Genomic DNA, 21,273 nt, shown 5'->3' on the forward strand with positions numbered 1-21,273 from the left:
AACCGGAACACAACAGTGACTACACACTGCTTGACAGAAATAGATATTACGGTGGTACCTACCCAAGACTCTCACATATGAGAGACCTACCAGTTAAGTATAAATTCAAGTATTTAATCCTATCAAAATGATAAATGTAAATAAATAAAAATACGTCGAATAATATAACATAAAATCGGTAGCATTAACCCCATCAAATAATAAACCCGATTACAAACATTGCAATTGACTTGCTTGCGAACATAAAATGCTACAGTAAAACACCGGAACTCTCAGTGACTTCACTGCCAATATAATTAACTAGCGACCCGCCCCGGCTTCGCACGGGTGCAATATTTCTCCACTATTTAATGGATGTTATTATACATGTAAACCTTCCTCTTGAATCACTCTATCTATTAAAAAAAAAACGCATCAAAATCCGTTGCGTAGTTTTAAAGATTTAAGGATAGATAGATAGGGACAGAGAAAGCGACTTTGTTTTATACTATGTAGTGATATGCAAAACTTTTGAATGAAGTCCCTGCATCGGTGTTTTTCAAAGACTATGACTTTTCCTTTAAAGGAGGTTTAAAAAGTGCTCCCGGTAGCCAACGGCTTTTTTATTGCTTTGAATGACGAGTCTTGCCGTTCGCCTGGTGGTAAGCGATACGATCCATAAACAGTAGAAACACCAACACCTTCAATTACTTATTGTTTGGTATTCCACTGCGCTCGTCTGAGACATGAGATGTTAAGTCTTACGTCCAGTAGTTACACTGGCTTGGCTGTATCTCTGGCATTGCTTTAACCCATGGGCGATGAATGCTTACTATCATGCGGACGGTTTGCTCGTTTGCCTACTAAACCAATACAAAATTATTAAGACTTTTCTCTAGCCCAATGAAGAGCGTTACTGTAATAAAAATAATGAAATACTATAAGTGAAATGAAAAATACGGATAAATTCAGAGAATGTTTTTTATCATTGAGTACTTTTAAACGACTTGACATGAAACATTTATGTTTTAATTTTTAAATGATATAAGAACAAGAGGTTCTACAACAGTTACAAGTGCCCTTAAGATACTAAATAAATCCTAAGATAAAATGTGAAAAGTAGTTTAATTTCAGCAAAGGATTTTTTTAATAAGATGGCGCACGCGTACTGAGGACGCTATGAATCCCTAGCGTTAAGGTGACTTGTAGAGGTAAAAGTCCACGGCCACAAGTAACACCTACCTTACAACTTAGACTGTAACCTTCATTATGCTCGAATACTTACGTTATACAACATCGTGAGGAAACCTGCACATCTGAGAAGTTCTCTATAGGAATTTCGAAGGTGTGTGAAGTCTACCAATCCGCACTACAGCGTGGTGGACTAAGGCCTAATCCTTCTCAGTAGTAGAGGAGGCCCGTGCTCAGCAGTGGGCAAGTGTATAATACAGGGCTGATATTATTACTTACGTTATGCGCATCCGCTGTGGGTATAATATAAGCTGATAAAGCTGTCGGCTGCGCAGCCATGAGCGCTCGCAGCGCCGTCAGCCGCTGAACTGTCATCTTGGACGTTTCTGAGGGGAAAAAATCCTTTTAAAGAGGTGTGATCAGAAATCTTTGCGGAAGGCTTGTGTTATATATTTTTTTAAACTGATGATAGATGTTGGATATTTAAAATCAATTCAAATCAAATCAAAATTTAAAATTAGTTCAAACCAAATCAAAAATTTAAATCCTTTTAAAGAGATGTGATCGCTGTAGAAATCTTTAGCGAAGGTTTCTTCAGCAATATATTTTCTGAAGCTGATGATAAATGTTTGATTTTTTTCTATGAAACACTAAATGTTATTAAATAAAGTTAAACACGCCTAGAACATGTGACTAAAAATCTTTTATTACAAATTCATGTTTAAGCATTGGTTAGAGTCAGACAAGGTTTAAACATCTACATAACCACACGCTGTCAATGTTGAGATCATAGTAAAGTCAGGTGTACGGATTGCAGTACACTTGAGTCGAATACAGTGTACGGAACGCCGTATCTAGTACGCAATACATATATCGATGTCTAAATAATTTTCAAATCAATAAATATTTACCTTTATTTTTTATATTCTCTTTATTATCATTTGCTCTGTTGTCGACCCCAACAATTACGCTGAAACAAACAAAATTCAATATAAATTATAATAATATAAATGGCTATAGCCTAGTTGAGTAGAACGGACTGCCGAGACGAATGTCCGCAGGTTCAAAACGCAAGCACACCTCCGCCTTCTCCAAGTTACACTTTTATTTTTCACCGACTTCGATAAAGGATGTTATATATAGGATATATTTTATATTCGCCCGGACAGCGACCGCACACAAGGTGTTAAAACCCGCCATAGTGGCACACGTGTCGCTCCGGGATCAGTCTGTGTATATCCTGTTCCAACAGGCATAATTGTGTCGACTGTCGGGCAATCATCTCTCGTCAGTCGACATTCTACTAGACCCCACTCTTTACCATTCAAAAAGGTATTTGTATACAGAAACAAAATTTCTTTGAACACGTGAATATTTATTTATACGTTGTAAACACCAATACGAATAAAATCGAACACTTACTAAAACGAGCCAAGTGAAACAATAATTATCGTAGCTAAACACCATGCCATAATCATAATATCCGTAAAATACAACCAATCTAAGATGAATTTTTTACATAGATACGTTGTCCGAGCTCAATACTGGCAAGACGAAAGTAAGGTAATTGCCCGACTCGACGGCCAATGAGCGTGCACTAACGTTGTTACGTAACTGTCGATGTATATATCGACGCTGGAAAGCAAACACGTAGTAACTGACATGTACGGTATTTTTTTTTTTATTGCATCATTGGAATCAGAAAATTAAAACACGTCGAATGGTTTTTTTCAAGTAACTGTAAGATTAATAATAACAAAAATAGCATTTATAAAATTTACCTATTTTTTTCTTTTTTTTTGTACCACAAAACGCTGTAAGTAACAAAAACTGTTAATATTTTTTGTTATGTTACTTACGACAATTCATTTTCTGTAAAAAAATTAAACCTATTATTTACATCATCAGTAATTCCATGTCTTATGCTGGTTACTACATTTTTGCTGCTCGTAAATTTTGATTATTTGAGTTTACATCATTTAGTGGTCGATACGTTTTTAAATCGTAGTGTTTACTACGCTTTGTACGGTATTCAGTTTTTTTGGTCGAGACCTTTAAAGTATTCACAAGGATCCTATTTAAAAAGTAAGTTAGGTTTACAGCACTACTAAAGATTGTAGGCTTAACACATTGCGGATTTACGTCTTATGATCGGCGCCACCGCAGACATTCCTTTGATTCTTACGCCACGTCTTATTGCGGGTTTTGAAGTGAAAGTGTACGGCGATTTGTAGTGAGAATTTTTATACTGAAAAATAGTAAGCGAGAAAACGAAATCGAGTATAGGCCAAGTAAGTACAATATTATTATCTTAGAACTTTTATTACTTGTGCAATTTTTGTTACGTAAGCATTATAATTTTTACCGAAATTATTTAGAATTAATTACACAATAATTATTCTTTCCAAAATCTTAGCTGATAATCTCGCTAAAATATACAAATTACTCTTTTAGATGGTGGCACAACGAATAAGGTGGTGAGAGACCTTACGAGATGGTTTTTAATATGAAAAACCAACGAAAAAAACTAAGATAAGTAAATAGTCTCGAAGGAAAGGGTATAATTATAGATCAAAATAGAAATTTAGTACATACAGCATGATGCTGTATTTTAACATCAAAAAGTCAGGTCTATTCAAAGTATCTCTCCTGACGGATTTGGTTCAATATAATCAAATGAAATTGAATATAATACTCCTAATTGGACGACACTTGAATCATATGAAGTAGGAGTAATTATTGAACGTAACTTTGGAGCTGAGGTTGGAAATGCTAACGAAAGAATAGTAGTAACCACTATTTTTTACTTAACGTACACTTATTTTTGGAATCTACGTTTAGAAATAACGCAGCAGGCAAATATTAAAAAGATATTTAAAGAATTAGAAAATATAGACGTTATGACAAAGAAAAGATTAAACGGAATCAAAGAAAAATTCCAATGTTTCTAGACACAAACGATGATATATTAAGACATGCCCCTGTCTCAGACAAAAAATCGGAAGATGAGAAGCTAAAAAGCTGTTAATCGACGATAAAAAAAATAAACTTTGAAGAATCTTAACTAGAGTTTGTTGACGATAACTCTGAAAATATTCAAGTCTGTGATTGAATAGAAAATAATCAATCAACTTCTTCTTCAAGTGATCCTGAAGAAAACAGTTCAAATAAAGATAATTTAATGAATTTTATTGTGATAAGAATATAATTATTTGATTAATCAATAAAGTTCTGCAAAGCTTTTATGTGGAACATTAGCTTTTTCTTGTTTTAGATAAAAATAACAATAAGAGACTGAAAAAGAAACAGAACAAGAATGTAAAAGAGTTCACCGACTGCCATTAGAGAAATCCAAATCAAAGCATGAAATTATAAAAGAGAATAGCGAAAAGAAAAAGAAAGGAGATTGACATATTAACAAAAAAGGGTGAAACAGTCAAAAGTAGTGTGGTAACAACTGAGGTAACGCTTCAGAAGAACGACGTGTTAATATTTTTAATCTTTTTTTGTGATTTGAACAGCTACCAAAGAAGAATAGATTGATTAGCTCAATGTGGTAATAGAAGGTCACTCAAATGACCAAGTAAAAATGCTACATCTAATAGAAGTCAAACATAAGAATTTTACATAAATGAAGGTGAAGATAGATGTAAAGCATGCCAAAAGTTTCCGATTGCCAAGTTAGAAATTACGCAAAGATTTATGCTTTATACTCTAGATACAATATGATCGACGGTATTGCAAGAGAAGATGGATGACTAAGGGCTGGAGGTTACAACAAACATCTGAGGATGTAATTCAAAAAGCAAAAATTGTGTACACGATCTACCCCTTTTGCCATTGAATTACTACCGCAGAAAATTTGCCAAAATAAATATTCTATTAAAAAAAAAGGTTGAAAAACTTATAATTCCAAAAAGATATGTACGCAAAAGAATATTTAGATTTCAAGACCAATGCAAAAGTTAAAGAGTGCTTTAATCTGATTCTAGGATAGAAAGTAATGAATATTTACCTGCATTAAATGGTTTTATGTGGTTTCTAAAGAGAAACTTAGTTTTTTTTATATATACAAATGAGCAGTGTTAATTTTGTTAAGTAATATATTACAGTGTGTAGTTGTAAGTTTTTTTTTTACCAATAAAAACTAACTGAGTTGTTTTGTCGATGGCAAGTGGTCGATCTGTGGCGCAAATATTAAAAAAAAATCCAAAGCAGAACATTTTGCTAAAAAATACATTTTGGTTGTATTAAATAAACATTTCAAAAGTAGAAGTAACCTTTTTTTATTGTCTCTTACAGCAGTTTAATTAGCAAACCCACTTTAAAAGATTTACTTTTAAAACAATTGACTCTTTCAGGATACGGAAAATAATGCCATTTACTACATACTGATTGCAAAATATTTACACATTTTATTTATTATAACGTTTTTTCTAAGTTATGTTGCTTAAAGCAACGTTGGTTACTACATGTATGCTCTCCCTAAAAAAGTGCGATTTGCATCGTTCCATACATTTACTCTCTTCATTTACTACGTTTCAATGGATTGAAAAAATATTTACAAATGTCGTAACCCGCAAAATATTTCTTTAAACAACCTTTAGGTTGATGGCGTTTAATACAACTTATTAAGCACAAAAATATAAATATAGTGTCCAAAAACGGCGACTCTAGGACTATAAAAAAGCAAATTATTAATTTTTTTTGAAAAAAATTTTAGTTTTTCTGCTCTGGTGAACAATTTTAGTTTTGCGGGTTACTACGTGTTTGCTTTCCAGCGTCGATATATCCTTTTCTAACGAATGTATGCTGCATCTTTTTATTCCTTCTTCGAGCCAATTTGTAATTATATGTACAGGTACGTGACTATAGCAAACAGTGCGCCGTTTTATGTGCCCTTTTGTTAGTGTATGACGCGTCTATTTGTAAAACGTCATTGCAATTAACAGTTATAATGTATCCAAGTTTTTTTTCTTGCTTTGAATGACGAGACGAGTTTGCCGTTCGCCTGATGGTAAGCGATACGATCCATAAACAGTAGAAACACCAACACCTTGAATCACAATGTATTGTTTGGTATTCCACTGCGCTCGCCATCCTGAGACATGAGTTGTTAAGTAGTTACACTGGCTACAATGTCCTTCAAACCGGAACACAACAGTGACTACACACTGCTGCTTGGCGGCAAAAGATATTGCGGCAGTACCTACCCAGGGGACTCTCCCATATGAGAGACCTACCACCAATCTATGATATTATTTCCGAAAACAAACTAATAATTATTATTTGAAACGTAACTCACTTAACAACAACTGTTACACTATTTAGCATAAAGATACAAAATAAGGACACACTCACATCTCTTAAACCTTTTATACCTAGGTTTAGGCATTTCACAAGCACTAAATATTTTAAAACCTAAAAAATTATCACGAGAAACGAACACCACGAAAAGCAATTACGAATGAAAACAGATAACGGCAATCAATATAACTCTTTATTAATTTATAAACAAACGTGACGTCGAGCAACTATCAAACAAAAGTAACGTATAAATTATAATTTAATAAAATAAATATTGTATGCATAAGAATATCAGGATTAAATAAACAATAATAAAGGTATTTTTCAATAGACACTCCTTTATTTATTTTATTACTTTTTAATTACTTGGTATATTTTTAATAATTCTTTTATATTATAGCTGCCACTGTTTATTTATCGGATTATGCCAAAGTCCGTTAATAATAATAAATACAAAACAACATGAATACTTACAATAAAATTACTATTCCTCTAAACGACAAACTAACGTCCATCATTGTCAGCCAATTGTGACAAAATGACGAAATGTCAAAAATGACAAAACAGTTTTGTAATCTAAAATTGGCAGTATTCGTGTCGCAAATTATTGCAAATCAAAACTAGACAGCTACATGCAAGAATAAAAGAACAACAACAAGCATAGGAGTCTAAATTATACGCACATATCCAATTTTTTTAAATAGGTAAAACCGTTGAAATAACGTGAAAAATATGTCATTAAGGTGGTAGCTCAAGGTCCATTTTCATACATTTTGTTTCGGCTTTAATCTGGGTAACTAAACAAGTATTGTCAAGTAAAGAATTTAAATTCACGTCTAGTTAGTGATTAGTTCTCGCAGTTGAAAGAAAAACGTAAAAATAATTAATAATCATGGATATTTCGGCCTTTAAAAATTAATACGACGAAATTTTACGTTTCATTTAATTATTTTTACGTTTTTCTTTCAACTGCGAGAACTAATCACTAACTAGACGTGAATTTAAATTCTTTACTTGCCAATACTTGTTTAGTTACCCAGATTAAAGCCGAAACAAAATGTATGAAAATGGACCTTGAGCTACCACCTTAAGATCGGCTTGTCAGCCGCGGTCACCGATCATGATGCCGAATCAAAAAGTAAATTAATGTCAAATGTTACAACTTGTCAACGCGCAAACACAATTTAGTTACGTTATTTGTGTCGAGAAGTAATCGCAACAATCAAACTTCTTGCTGTCAAAAACGGTTTGCACTCAAATGTAATAATATTACTTCAGGACCGTAGCTAGGAGAGGGCATTGTGGGGCAATGCCCAACTTTAAAATACTTTGCCCTACCTTAATAATCAACTAAATTTTACTTAACTACTCAATCAAAATATAAGGAGCAGCGGGATTTTTAATTCTCTACTAGCTTCCGCCCGCAGATTCGCCCGCGTGGATTTCGGACTTCAAAAATGGAGCCGGTCGCGAACGTTCGAGAATGTTCGTTTTACGAAGCTACTCGCTAGGTGATTCGCTAGCCTCTAGGTGCCAAGCAAGCCGCCTGCCTGTGCGTTCGCGACCTTATATATATATACAAAAATAATCCTTATAGCATGATTCAGTATTCACGCATGATGGCCTATTATTAGCGTATTTCATGTATAACTTTGGTGTTTCTATCCCGATTTCTATGATTCTTTTTTATGGAATATTTAATAATGTTAACTTTTTTAATTAGGGATGATTGAGAGTTTTATAAACGTAAGAGTAGACAAATATAGTGAAAAAGCTTCGAACTGCTAAGCTATTGGGAGTTACACGTGTTATTGTGAGTCAACCATAAAAGATAGACATATGCTGTCGTGGGATATTTTTTACATAATTTTAAGGAAAACATTTCCGTCATACATGATTTCTGTGTAGCTTTAACCATTAAGGTTGCACACGCGACGGAAGCTTAAAAAATGGAATAACTTCTCCCGTTTTCCCAACATTTCCCTTCACTGCTCTGCTCCTATTAATTGTAGCGTGATGAAAAGTGTACTATAACCAGCACAGGAGTATGAAAAATAATTGTACCAAGTTTCGTTAAAATCCGTCGAGTAGTTTTTGTTTCTATAACGGTTATACAGACAGACAGACAGACAAAAATTTTACTAATTGCATTTTTGGCATCAGTATCGATCCCTAATCACCCCCTGATAGTTATTTTGGAAATATATTTCATTTACAGAATTGACCTCTCTACAGATTTATTATAAGTATAGATAGATAGAAGATATAGATTTGGAGTATGGCCCCATAGTAAGAGTTGTTCGTATTGATTGGTGAAATGACCCTCTTTCGAGATTTAAGGGAATTTTGTTACAATCTATATATTACCTTAACAATTACGTAATAACCTGACTCACTCATGTTCACAAGTAAAGAAAGCCAAAAATCGATCGACCAGATCAGATCTAGTAACATTTTTACTTCCGCCTTAGCTGCAACCACAGTTGCCCTACCTTAAATTTAATTCTAGCTACGGCCCTGTATTACTTCCATGCTTGTTATTGTTCTGAGATTTAATTACTAGTTTTTTTTTATGTTATTAGCAGTAACTTATGTTATTGTGAAGCGGCGATAACCTAGTCATTTGTGGAACGGACTGCCAAAAAGAATGTCCGTAAGTTCACATCCCAAGGGCACACACCTCTGATTTTTCTAAAAAATTATGTGTGTATTCTTTGTGAATTATCTCTTGCTTTAACGGTGAAGGAGAACATCGTGATGAAACCTGCATACCTGAGTTCTCTATAGGAATTTCGAGGGTGTGTGAAGTCTGCCCGTACTACAGCGTGGTGGACTAAGACCTAATCTCTCAGAAGAGGAGGCCCTTGTTGCAGTGGGACAGTATATAATAATAATAATATCAGCCCTGTATTATATACTTGCCCACTGCTGAGCACGGGCGTCCTCTACTACTGAGAGGCATTAGGCTTTAGTCCACCACGCTGTAGTGCGGATTGGTAGCCTTCACACACCTTCAGAATTCCTATAGAGAACTTCTCAGATGTGCAGGTTTCCTCACGATGTTTTCCGTCACCGTTAAAGCGAACGATAAATACACAAAGAATACACACATGATTTTTAGAAAAGTCAGAGGTGTGTTTGGGATTTGAACCTGCGGACATTCGTCTTGGCAGTCTGTTCCACACCCAACTAGGCTATCACCACTTTTTATTACACGGCTAATATTCATTGATTTCTTCCTAACAGAAATTCGGTTATGTTGATTACTCCGAGCTGCGACTTAGTAATTTTTAAATTAGAAATACCCAGTCACGATTATCTTAGCCCGACCTTAAAACTTGAACCCTGGACCTTAGCGCGGTAGTTGTACTCGTTATATACAGCAGATATACACACAGTGAATTACAGTCGTTTTGGTACCAAAATGTGGTTAATTAGAACAATTTGTAGGACCAAAAAAATAATGTTTTTTGATAATAGTTTTCACTCGTTCGTTTGATAATGATAGTAACGTCGCGACAATTATTCATAGTAATGAATGGCACGTACTCATCGCAGCAGTACTTGAGATTTAGTTGCATTACCACGAGTTCTTATTTATTATTCCTAAATATACACACACACAGCATCACGCATTTATCCCCGAAAGGGTATGCAGAGGCGCAACCAGGGCACCCACTTTTCGCCAAGTGTGTTCCGTCCCATGATGTAATAGGGGGCGAGCCTATCGCCATATCGGGCACAAATTCCAGACTCCGGGCTGATACTGAGCAGGAAAACCCAAATATCACTTTGCCGACCCGGGATTCAAACCCAGGACCTCAGAGCGCTGTCGTACCGCGCATGCAGTACAACTACGCCACCGAGGCAGTCTTGCCAATGTCAATGTTATTCCTAAACATTACTTTTAATTTTTTAAATTTTATTACATTCGTTTTTTTAAACTCAAATTTTGAGACAGAATTAAAAAAAATTGTTTCCATAGCCACTATATCACCGTATTACTAAAGGTAGTTTCACATACCCTTTCCGCTGTAGTCAGATACAAGCCACGTTCGCTTAACAACTGCCGTATCGACAATTCATTATCTTATCATTAAAGGATCATTGTACTTAGATAGATGACTTCAATTGTAAGGCGATGAGAGGTACCAGATTCGATTACTATGTTGCGATGTATGAATATAATTAGGCTTTGCACGCGGCTTCGTCTGTCCAAAATTGCTTAGCAAAATGGACTTTATTTCATGCCCGTTAAAGTTGCCCCCAGAGTGAAGTGATGGGTAAATAGTATTTCCGCTATAGATCCCTAAATAACTATGGAAAGCGCCATCTGCACACCATCTATTTACCGGAATAAAACTATTGTTTAGATTTTATCGAAGTTTTTATATTATAATTTTCTCTCGACGTTTCGAAGACTGCAGCCTTCATGGTCACGGGGGGGACTGAGGTGTTGGTCATCCAAAAACTTAAAGTTACAATATCTACCTACATTTTACAATTATACTAAATTAAACCGAGATAAAATTCGATCAATTGTTATATTTCGATATCTAACATTCACGTAAACAAAAAAGCACCATCTATCAAAAGAAACGATAAAAAATTCAAATATTTCCAACGGGAACAAATTACCAGTTTAAAAGCCTACGCTAATCCAGGACATGGCCAATCCGTATGCCAAATTCCATCCAAATTCATTCAGCACTTACTATCCTAGAACTGTCAAAACATAAAAGATTAACTGCTAAAATATTTTAAAACAATTCTATTCCAACGTACTAGAGTTTAGAGTTAAACAACAAGTTCTTTATAAGTCACTGTGTAACTAGCCACAATGACTACCCTCGTGCTACACTAATATAAAGAGTTTGTATGACCGCGAAAATCTCACGAACTACTGAACCGATTTTGATTTTTTCACTAATACGAAGCTACATTACTCCTAAGTGCTATAGGCTACATTTAATTCGTTGAAATATTTCCCAAGTTATTTTAAATCCAACCAAATATTGTCTGAAAGAAAGCGCCGATAGCAATAAACAGTGGCGGCCCTAAACGACGCGAAGCCCCAGGCGAAAACAAAAAAGAAACAGACGCGAGGCCCCGGGCAGAGTAAATAAACGTTCCCCTGTTTTAACCTAAGATGTTTTTATTACATAGATACGTTGTCCGAGCTCAATACTGGCAAGACGAAAGCAAGGTAATTGCCCGACATTCACTTGGTCAACCTCCAGCCACTGTCGCCACTGTCAGCTTACTAACTTTTTGTATTTTTATAAATAAAATGCCTTCCTGTGTTTTTAGACGATGTACACATTATACTCCAACTGTGAATGAAAAAAACGTTTCATTTCATACGTTAGTAATAAGTGTACACTATTTAACTTATTTTTTAACTAATAAATGCATTTTATTCGACTGTCATGGCGACGACGGGGCGGTCGACGCTCGTGCTCATTCGGGCATACTCGGGTACACTCGGGCCGTATCAATGCGAGCCGCTAGGGTTGTGACTATAGTAAATACTGCGCTGTTTTTATGTGCAATTTTGTTAGTGTATGACGCGTCTATTTGTAAAACGTCATTGGTTTTAACAGTTCCGTCGGTAAGAACGTAAAAAAAAGGTCCTGCGATGCTCCAAACGGTTGCCCGGTTCGCGTCCCCCAAAGGCCGCCTCTGGCAATAAGACCGCTATTTGTTCATAAACTCTGTTGTATATTTGTTTTTCTATACGATTTGATGTACAAAAAAGAGTTAAAATAAATAAATATGTATCCTGGAAAAAGATTTTTGCGGGCGGTGACGCAGGCAAATACTAGTTTATATCAGTAAGAAGTAAAATATAAATTAAGGGCCTCAATTTTATAACACTACCTTCATATTTCCTACGAGAAGAGAAATGCTAATATTTATATAAGATAGATAAACATTTCCGTGTGTACGTAGGTGTTTATTTATTCGTTATTGCTGTATTACTATCAAACGAGACATCTAAGTCACATTAAAGAATCCCTCTTAACCGAATTTCGGAAACGTCGGCCAATCTCAACGGAGATCAGCCACGCAGATGTTATAGTGCACTCTCTGTTCCTTCACTCTCATAGTCCGGTGAGACGGCAATCCGACATGGTCGAAGAGATCAGACGCAGAACCAACGGCTTTACGTGCTTTCCAAAGGCAGATGTTATAGTGCACTCTTTGTTCCTTCACTCTCATAGTCCGGTGAGACGGCAATCCGACATGGTCGAAGAGATCAGACGCAGAACCAACGGCTTTACGTGCTTTCCAAAGGCAGATGTTATAGTGCACTCTTTGTTCCTTCACTCTCATAGTCCGGTGAGTCGGCAATCCGACATGGTCGAAGAGATCAGACGCAGAACCAACGGCTTTACGTGCTTTCCAAAGCACGGGGGTATCACACCGCCAACTTCCTGGATCCTTACTAAGTAATTATTGAGATAGAAAATACATTCGCATTTATTGTCGCGCCGACCCGATTCCAACCTAGGACAACTCCTTCCCCCTCCCTTCCCATTACCCCACTTCCCTCTACTCCCAATCCCATCCTCTCCACCGCACTATCCCTTCCCTTCCCTTGATCCTCTTCAGTCCCCTTCATGGCAGTGTCCCCCCCCGTGACCATGAAGGCTGCAAAGTCTTCGAAACGTCGGGAGAAAAGTAAAATACTAAAACTGCGATAAAATTCGTAAAATAGTTTAATTTAAATATTTTTATTCGTTTTAACATATTTGTAACAATCAATACAATTATAATCATAATTAAAAAAACGTATCAACTCGCAATTTATTAAAAACAGAGTCGTATTGATATTTATGCGAAAATTCGAACGTTGCGTGCGTGAGTAGGTACTTGTCAATCGTAGACAGTTCAATTTACTGGACAGAGTCTGTCCTGTCGGGACATTATAAAATGTGCCTAAAATACAGGACGTCTGGCTAGGTCTATATAACCCGATCCTGCAGGCTTCCCTTGGTCAATTATGTAAAAACAAATTATCAAAACGATTTGTAGACCGCACACGCATATTAAGTACCTACATATGACAGGTTGAAGGAAAACTTCAACCATTGCCACTGATACTGACATCTTATTTCAATACTACACAAACAAACCAATAATTTCCATGTTTAATAACCTATTGTATACTAGAATAGAAATATTGTACATACGCTCAGTCTGCCCACATTAACGGGTCATCGGATCTCTTTAAAAAGGGTGAGGAGGCCTAACGGAAAATGCCGTGGACATAAATAGACGAACTGCGCGACAAACCGTTAGCGGATGAGAGCGGATCCAGGGGGATCATTAGGGGCATTATGCCCCCCCCCCCCTCCTTCCGGCTGGATCTAGACTTCTGATGATTATTTAATGACTCATTGATATCTATATGTATAAAAGAAAGTGGTGTTAGTTACACTATTTATAACTCAAGAACGGATGAACCGATTTGGCTGAAAATTGGTGGAGAGGTAGCTTAGTATCAGGAGACGGACATAGGATACTTTTTATCCCGTTCCCACGGGAACGGGACGTGACATAAGATGTGGTATAAGAAAGCAAAATTTGGTATGGAGTTACTTTAAGACCCTCGGTAGGTTATACATGGGCTACTCGGGAAAATATATAGCGGGACTTTTATCCCGGAAAACTTCACGCGGGCGAAGCCGCGAGCATAAGCTAGTATTTAATAAAATAAATATTTTGTATGATTGCAAAACCACGTTTGTGACAAGACATGTTTCATACTACATGCTGTTATTTAATTTAGGGTCAAAGAAAATTTGTTTTTGTTATTGTATGAAAATTACTTTGATGTTTGATAATAAAATACTATTTATTTTGTAATTAGATTTATTGTAATCGAGTTGGAGTCTGTCTGATTAGATCTCGAAAGAAAATATAAATCGGAACGAGCCACGGGCAAAAGCTAGTATATTTATATGACGAATGTGCTACTCACAAGTCGTGAGACGCAATCACATCAACTTTATTTTTCTCGCCTTGGTCAGTGTTTATGTTTTGGAAAGGTGAAATAAAAGCAACTTTAGTAATGAGAAATTTCATTTATACATAATTAAATACTATACTTAACGATCACAAGTTATTTATACAAAGCACATAATCTAACAATCCTTGTACTCAGTCAACATTTAAATAAATTTTGTCCGCCATCTTAAAATGGCGGGAAACTCAAGCAGCCATGTTGAAAGCAGAAAATTAAAAAAAAAAAAACGCAAGTAATAGAGATACAGCATAGAATATACACGCGTTGGAATTAAATAAAATCTTACATTTTAAATTCCTGCCGTTTCAAAATGGCGGCAATAACAAACCTTGTTCGTTGTACCTTGTCCAATAGATTTCGAGCGAACAGCTGTTACAAATCGCCGTGAGACAAAACGTATACCCAGCATCGACTACACGCGTCGAATCGCATAACTCGCCTGCTTTACACTTTCTATGCACCTGTGTCCATTAGGAACCGAGCTGAATATGCACAAAATAAATGCGACGTAAATTGACTTTTACATTCTGCTCTAAGCGACGCTGGGCTAACCTCATTACAAAACAGTTTATAAGGATGGTTTCAATATGATCCCGATATCTACCATTTCTTCAAATCGACAGCGAAAATGGACCAATCAGAAAGTTTCTTTGACATGCTTACAGATATATTATAATTGTCTTATTCTTACCATTGATCCGAAATGAAGTGAAACTTTTATTGAAATTCACCGCTAGTTCAGTAATCGCGCACAGTTTTATTACGATAATACTAATCAATATAAATACCTATCTATAAATCTTATTAGAATATAATTGTCGAGTTCCGAGATTAGCCTGCGTATATACATTTCCAACAGGCCGGCATAATTATGTCGACTGCCGAGGGGCAATTATCTCTCGTCAGTCGACGTTCTATTGGACCCAAATCCACTTACTATCAAGTGCAGCAGGATCATTGCAGTGCCCGCATTAAGAAAAAAAAGATCCGTCCTGGAGATTAGTATTTTTTACATGTTTCATACATTAACATTCATACTGTTACTTCTCAATAATTATATAAACCTGATCAAAATAACTCATGGTAAGCTTGTCAAAGATTCTATTTTGATTGGCCCATTTCTCTCTCGATCCCGAAGGCAGCAATGAGGATATTTATTTAAATTGAACAATTTTGATTTCTTATGTTTACGAGATTATTAGACACTAAAACAAAACTATTTTTGGAACTTTATTGCGGTTTTTACATCATTTTCTCCCAACGTCTTATGCAATGTAGGTAGTTATAAAATTTAAGTAGATATTGTAACTTTGAATTTTCAGACGAACAACATCTCAATCAGACCAGTCTTCGAAACATCGAGAGAAAATATAATATAAAAAACCGCGATAAAAATCCAAAAATAATTAAGTATTTCAATACGGCAGTCATTACATGATATCTCTTATAACACAGGTCTCAGCATAATATTCGTATGATGGCGGATATATTCTGGCATACCTATGATCTAACCGCCAAGGTCCGGTCTGGGATGTGGTAGGACAGTATGGCGTCAAGATGGCCAGCATCTACATTACGATAGGTTGTAGTCCATATAGTCAACCAGCCTATGAAGACACCAGAAATATCCTGTGCTGGGGCTCATTTCTAGCCGACTTTCGGATCACTCACATACTTTACAGGTTTAGGAAAGAAGCCGCTATCAATATTAACATAATATTGACTAAGAAGATGCATTTTACACCAGCACTTTTGTCTTAATGTATGCTTTTTTGTACGGCCACGATAGTCACCCCACAGCACCTGACGAAGTGGAGCAACCTCCAAAGTGTCGACTGGAGAGATGATCATCCCTCGCCAGTGGACACAATTATGGCGGCCTGTTTGAATGTGTGCGAGATGGTTTCTCATGTCGCTCTCTTAATAAAATAATGACCCATTTCAAAATTGCCAACTTGTGGGAATCGTCAAACAAGCAATTTCTGTTTGCGACCTTTTATTTTTTTTCCCTTTTTTTCATGCTATAGGTTTCATTGTTTACCTATCTTTGATAAGATCAATTTTATAACATCGAAAAAAAAGGTGGCAAACAAAAATTAATTTTCTGACGACTGCCACAAATTATCAATTTTGAAATAGGTCATTATTTTATTAAGAGTACGATGTAGTTAGTATGTCTAGTAACAAATTAAATCCGACATTTGTTCTCAGCTTCCAAAATAACTGGTTATACAACGCACAAATCGAAACTTGTAAAGCTTATATCTAAGCGACAATCACTACACTTTTAAGCAGAGTGAATTAAAGTTTTGGTTTTTATAACAAAATTCATGCTAATTAAACTATTTACTTCGTTAAAAATTAAAATATAGTGTAATGGTAATAAAATAGCTTTACAAAAGTTTGATAAAACAATGCAGAAAAATCTGGCGCTTCCAAATATTTATTTAACAAAATTTCGGTACTAAAATAAAATTATTTTGCGAATTTTATATTATAATTTTATGCCGACGCGACGTTTCGAAGACTTCTCAGCTTTCGTGGTCACGGGGCGGACTGAGGTATTGGTCATCCGAAAAGTCAAAGTTACAATATCTAACTAAAAAGGATAAAATTATAATATAAAAATCGCAAAATAAAATCCGCAAAATAGTTTCATTTTACTAACATTCGCGTAAACATAAGAAATAATTAAATATTCAGCACATTTGTCGCTTAGATATAATTACCTTACAAGAGTCGAAATTAAATCTGCATTTATTCTCGGCATTTCAAACTGCATAGTTTGTTTTGGTACCATACAGTCCCACCTTTCTAACACCGACTTGGCTTACAATATCAAAATATTAACTAAGTTAGTACATTCAAAACCGATACTAGATAAGTGCATCTTTAAAAATACTTGAATTGCGCTATAAAAATATGTTACGTGCCGCTATCCTAGCCGATGACGTCGGCCGTTTCCGGAAGTATTCGGCTACGCGGGCTGGCTGGCAGAGATTATTCTATTATTAACTCTGGTTGGAGGCTGTCAAAAAAAATGTTTAAAATTGTATTCTGTAATTATTTTGCTAATATAATGTTTACTGTAAAAGAGCGTTTAAAAAATACTTGGATATAGACGACTTCCCTGAGGCCATAGCAAAGACGCCTTATTACAATCATTAACCTTTATAGAAAACAATGATACCGCCTTCAAAAACCGCTTAGAACCAAAAAATAATTATTACCTATATACTATTTACCAATTTTAAAATTGGTTAAAATCAGTATATGTTGATGACATCATTTTAAGAATTTTCTGATGTATATCCAAGGTCAGGGGTCCAACAACTATTAAATTTAATATATGGGACATCACAAGAAGCGCAAGCTTTCAAACAAAAAAAGTATCATTAAAATCGGTTCACCCAGTCTGTTCAATAGTTCTGAGGTAAAATGTATAAAAAAAAACTATCAAATTGAGAATCTCCCCCTTTTCTTGAATTCGATTAAAAATATATTGAAAATAATATTCAATAAGTCTGTCATTTGGTTGTCATTGCCGTTGGTCCTGCTGATCTCTCTCCGGTCATGTTGGATTGCCGTCTCACTGGACTATGAGAAGGAGCAGAGAGTGCTTGTGTATTGCACACACTCATGCACTATATCTCCTGCGTGGATGATCTCCGTTTAGATTGGCCGACATGAACGAAATTCGATTAAGAGTGATTCATGTCCATTCCATACATTGTTTTCTATTAGGGTATATGATTGCGAAAGGCTTTTTGACTATGATCCCAGATCTTACAATATTCAGAAACATACATTTTCATTGTTTTAAACATATTTCCATTCGAAACATTTAGTTTCATTAAACAAAGAGGAAAAACTACAATTAATTCATGTCATGTGTAAAATCCAAAAATACCACAATTACAAGAATCTTACATCAATAAAAGAGAGAAAAAGTTTGTGAGTTTGTTTGTTGATTGCAGGGGCTAATTCTGAACTGAATTGTTTTTTTTTTTCACAAATAGGAAGTTTTTTTCTGAGTGCTAAGGCCTCTTTTTATCTCTGGAAAATGCTTATCCTGGTAAAACATGTCAAAAGCTATCTGGAAAAATACTATATTTTTATAATTTAATTAAGAACTATTCACAAGCCATCCAGGCAAATACTTCATTCTAATAATTTAATTACAGAAAGAACCTCTAACATATAATGGATGTATGATAAAAACCAACAATTTATAAAGATGCACATATCTATATTTAATTTTATATCATTTGTCTAAAATATAAACATTTCCACAATATTTCTCAAGCTATATCACATTCAATAATCTTAGCGATAGCTGAATTCTCTGTATTCATAGTTGCATATCATCTGAGATAATACAATACTGCATAACTAGCATTTGTTAGTAACATTTTTTTTTATAGGCACAGTACAATGACTCCATTGAAGTTGGTAAGTGGAGTGTGGTCCAATAGAATGTCGACTGAGAGATGATTACCCCTCAGTAGTCAACACAATTATACCTGTCGGAACCGGATATACACAGGTTGATCCCATCACGTAACACGTACGTGGGCCACTATGACAGGTTTTAACGTCTTGTGTACTGTGGTCGCTATCCAGGTGGATATGTGAAGTGTGAGTATTAAATAGCAAATTTTTTACACAAGAGTTAAAACTGGTGTTCGTATATTTTATTTTTAACACACTGATATCAATTAGACTTTTACTTGCAGGAGTTTACTATCAATAGTTACACGGTATTGTACTCTTCCTGACTGTATATTTGTCAAAGTTTCGGCAAAAAGTATAACACATCGGTCTATATTTTAGACAAATATTATAAAAATATATGTATATTATATGGTATCAATCAGTCATTTATTTATTTACAGTGTCTATACACTCCTAAATCGTGTTTCACACACTTCGTATTTCACTATACTTCATTTGGTAATCTGAAAAGAGAAAATACAATATTGGGAATATAAAAAAAATATATTTTAAACAAATTATGTTACAAGACATAGGCCATAAACTCATAAATCCTCACTAGATGTAGATAGAACCAAATTTTCTATCTCCGAGAAGCACTGGGTGGCACTATTGTTCATGGGAGATGTCTTTAAGGTCATTTGCAATTACTGCCTTAGGGATGGACCAACAGCCAGTAGCGTTGCTTGCCATAAAGAAGCACTATATAACATTTTATTAAAAACCCTTCAGTGCAGCATTAATTTCTGAGCAACCTGTTAAGTTTAAGGTAGGAATGGGCTATGAGGGGCATTGTATTATGGATAGCCAGATACAACGATAGCTACACCCCTGCGAGTAGAGCAACTATGCGGGACATAGCACTTGCAAGGGGCTCAAAGAAAAATCATTACCCTCCTTCAGCAATCAGGTAAAAGGTTGCAAGTCTGCGGCCCAAAGCATTGCTAAGTTAACGCCGCCACTGCATTCTCTTTTAGTCATTTGTTTTAAATATAAAACACATATTCACCTCAGCACTCCATAGGCGCTATTGAGTTCGAATTGTCTCCATAACCACTTAAACTGCCCTGAAACTCCATTCCGCTAATCTGACTGTCCGCATTGAAGCTCGCTCCGTAAGAATCATTGCTTGGAGCGTGTGACGTCTCCAAATTTCCGTCACCCGAATCCGATGCCACCGCTGCGTCAGGCTCGGCCCAGTTGATCTTAAATCTTGTCACACGAGGCTCCGAAGCTAAGATATTACGCACTACTTTGTCAAACTGTGGCTTGGTTGGCGGATTTTCGCGTAATTCTGGTTCGGTCTCACTGTATTCATTGTTTATGAAATAACCGACTCGCACAAACTCCTGGCCGCGGTAAGAACACGTTAGTAACACTACTGTGACGCCGAGAGCGTCGTTTTCTGGTATCCGTGTGACATCAGGCGGTGGGGCTTGAAAAACAAACATATGTCTGCCTTCGGGGATTGGACCAACGTAAATCGTGTCTAAAACTTGATCATGCTCCTCAGTCTCTGCGGAACCCACATAAATCATCTTCCATTCGAGATCTTCCTTCAATTCTTCTATGCACTCGAAGGTTAACTCAAATTGGAATGGGTTCAGAAATGGACTCGGATTGTCGAGCACAACGACGTTCGTAATGTGCACCTTTGCCATGTTTGTAACGATTACCTTCGATTTTAAACGCTGCGGAACGTGATTCGCCGTAAAAATGCACATAAAACACAAAAAATCTAACGTATTTTCCACGATGTTCAATTTGTCAATTGTCAGTCGGCGAAAAGTGACAATTATTTTGGCGGTTGAAATGGTCACGTGACCAAAATACGCAGCGCAATTGGCGCCGAGACGGGTGTTTTACGAACTAAAATTAAAAAGAAAAATTTTGACAGCTCCTTATGATGACACAGGAATTATGTTATTTTTTATGAAAACTGTGTGTTAAATTGTTTATCTGAATATGCTAGATATATAAAACACTATTTTAGAATACATTAAAATAGATTTCACTTACATTTAATTGAAGTTTCTTATTGTTTATCAAAACTTTTTCAGAACAACAAACATCAATATTCACCACAAACAAGTAAACTTAAAGTTGCCATGACCCTGGAAGTGTCATAAAATAAAGTAATTTCTTAATCATTTTTTTATACAACTTTCATGCGATCGTGTTATCTCTATAAATATTATGACGAATCTAAATGAAATGAAATATTAACAAGTTGTGCAATTATTTTACATTAATGAAAAAAAAAACATAAA

General features: G+C 35.6%; 2 protein-coding genes across 5 annotated transcripts in view; both read right to left on the reverse strand.

The window, feature by feature from the left end:
- The window catches only part of LOC115447691 (xaa-Pro aminopeptidase ApepP), a 42,066-nt gene extending 20,945 nt beyond the window's left edge, over positions 1 to 21,121 (reverse strand). The window contains exons 1-3 of one of the 4 annotated variants that reach the window (XM_037436531.1): positions 21,023 to 21,121; positions 2,082 to 2,140; positions 1,450 to 1,556 (exon numbers count right to left, since the gene is read on the reverse strand). In XM_037436531.1, the coding sequence (XP_037292428.1) occupies positions 1,450 to 1,545 (96 nt within the window). In that variant the 5' untranslated portion in view covers positions 1,546 to 1,556; positions 2,082 to 2,140; positions 21,023 to 21,121. Of the gene's footprint in view, positions 1 to 1,449; positions 1,557 to 2,081; positions 2,141 to 6,531; positions 6,627 to 6,951; positions 7,010 to 10,501; positions 10,563 to 21,022 lie in introns of those variants that run through there. The other 3 variants (XM_037436535.1, XM_037436526.1, XM_037436537.1) reach the window with 3 other exon arrangements.
- On the reverse strand, positions 14,548 to 20,837 carry LOC115447692 (histone chaperone asf1). The gene is made up of 2 exons (XM_030174883.2): positions 20,013 to 20,837; positions 14,548 to 19,467 (listed from the first exon to the last, which is right to left on the reverse strand). The coding sequence occupies exon 1, from the start codon at positions 20,725 to 20,727 to the stop codon at positions 20,014 to 20,016; it is 714 nt and encodes a 237-aa protein (XP_030030743.1). The 5' UTR covers positions 20,728 to 20,837; the 3' UTR covers positions 14,548 to 19,467; position 20,013.
- Positions 21,122 to 21,273: the final 152 nt, after the last annotated feature.

The sequence above is a fragment of the Manduca sexta genome, chromosome 1 (genome assembly GCF_014839805.1).
Source record: "Manduca sexta isolate Smith_Timp_Sample1 chromosome 1, JHU_Msex_v1.0, whole genome shotgun sequence".
NCBI classification, from domain to species: Eukaryota; Metazoa; Arthropoda; class Insecta; order Lepidoptera; family Sphingidae; genus Manduca; species Manduca sexta.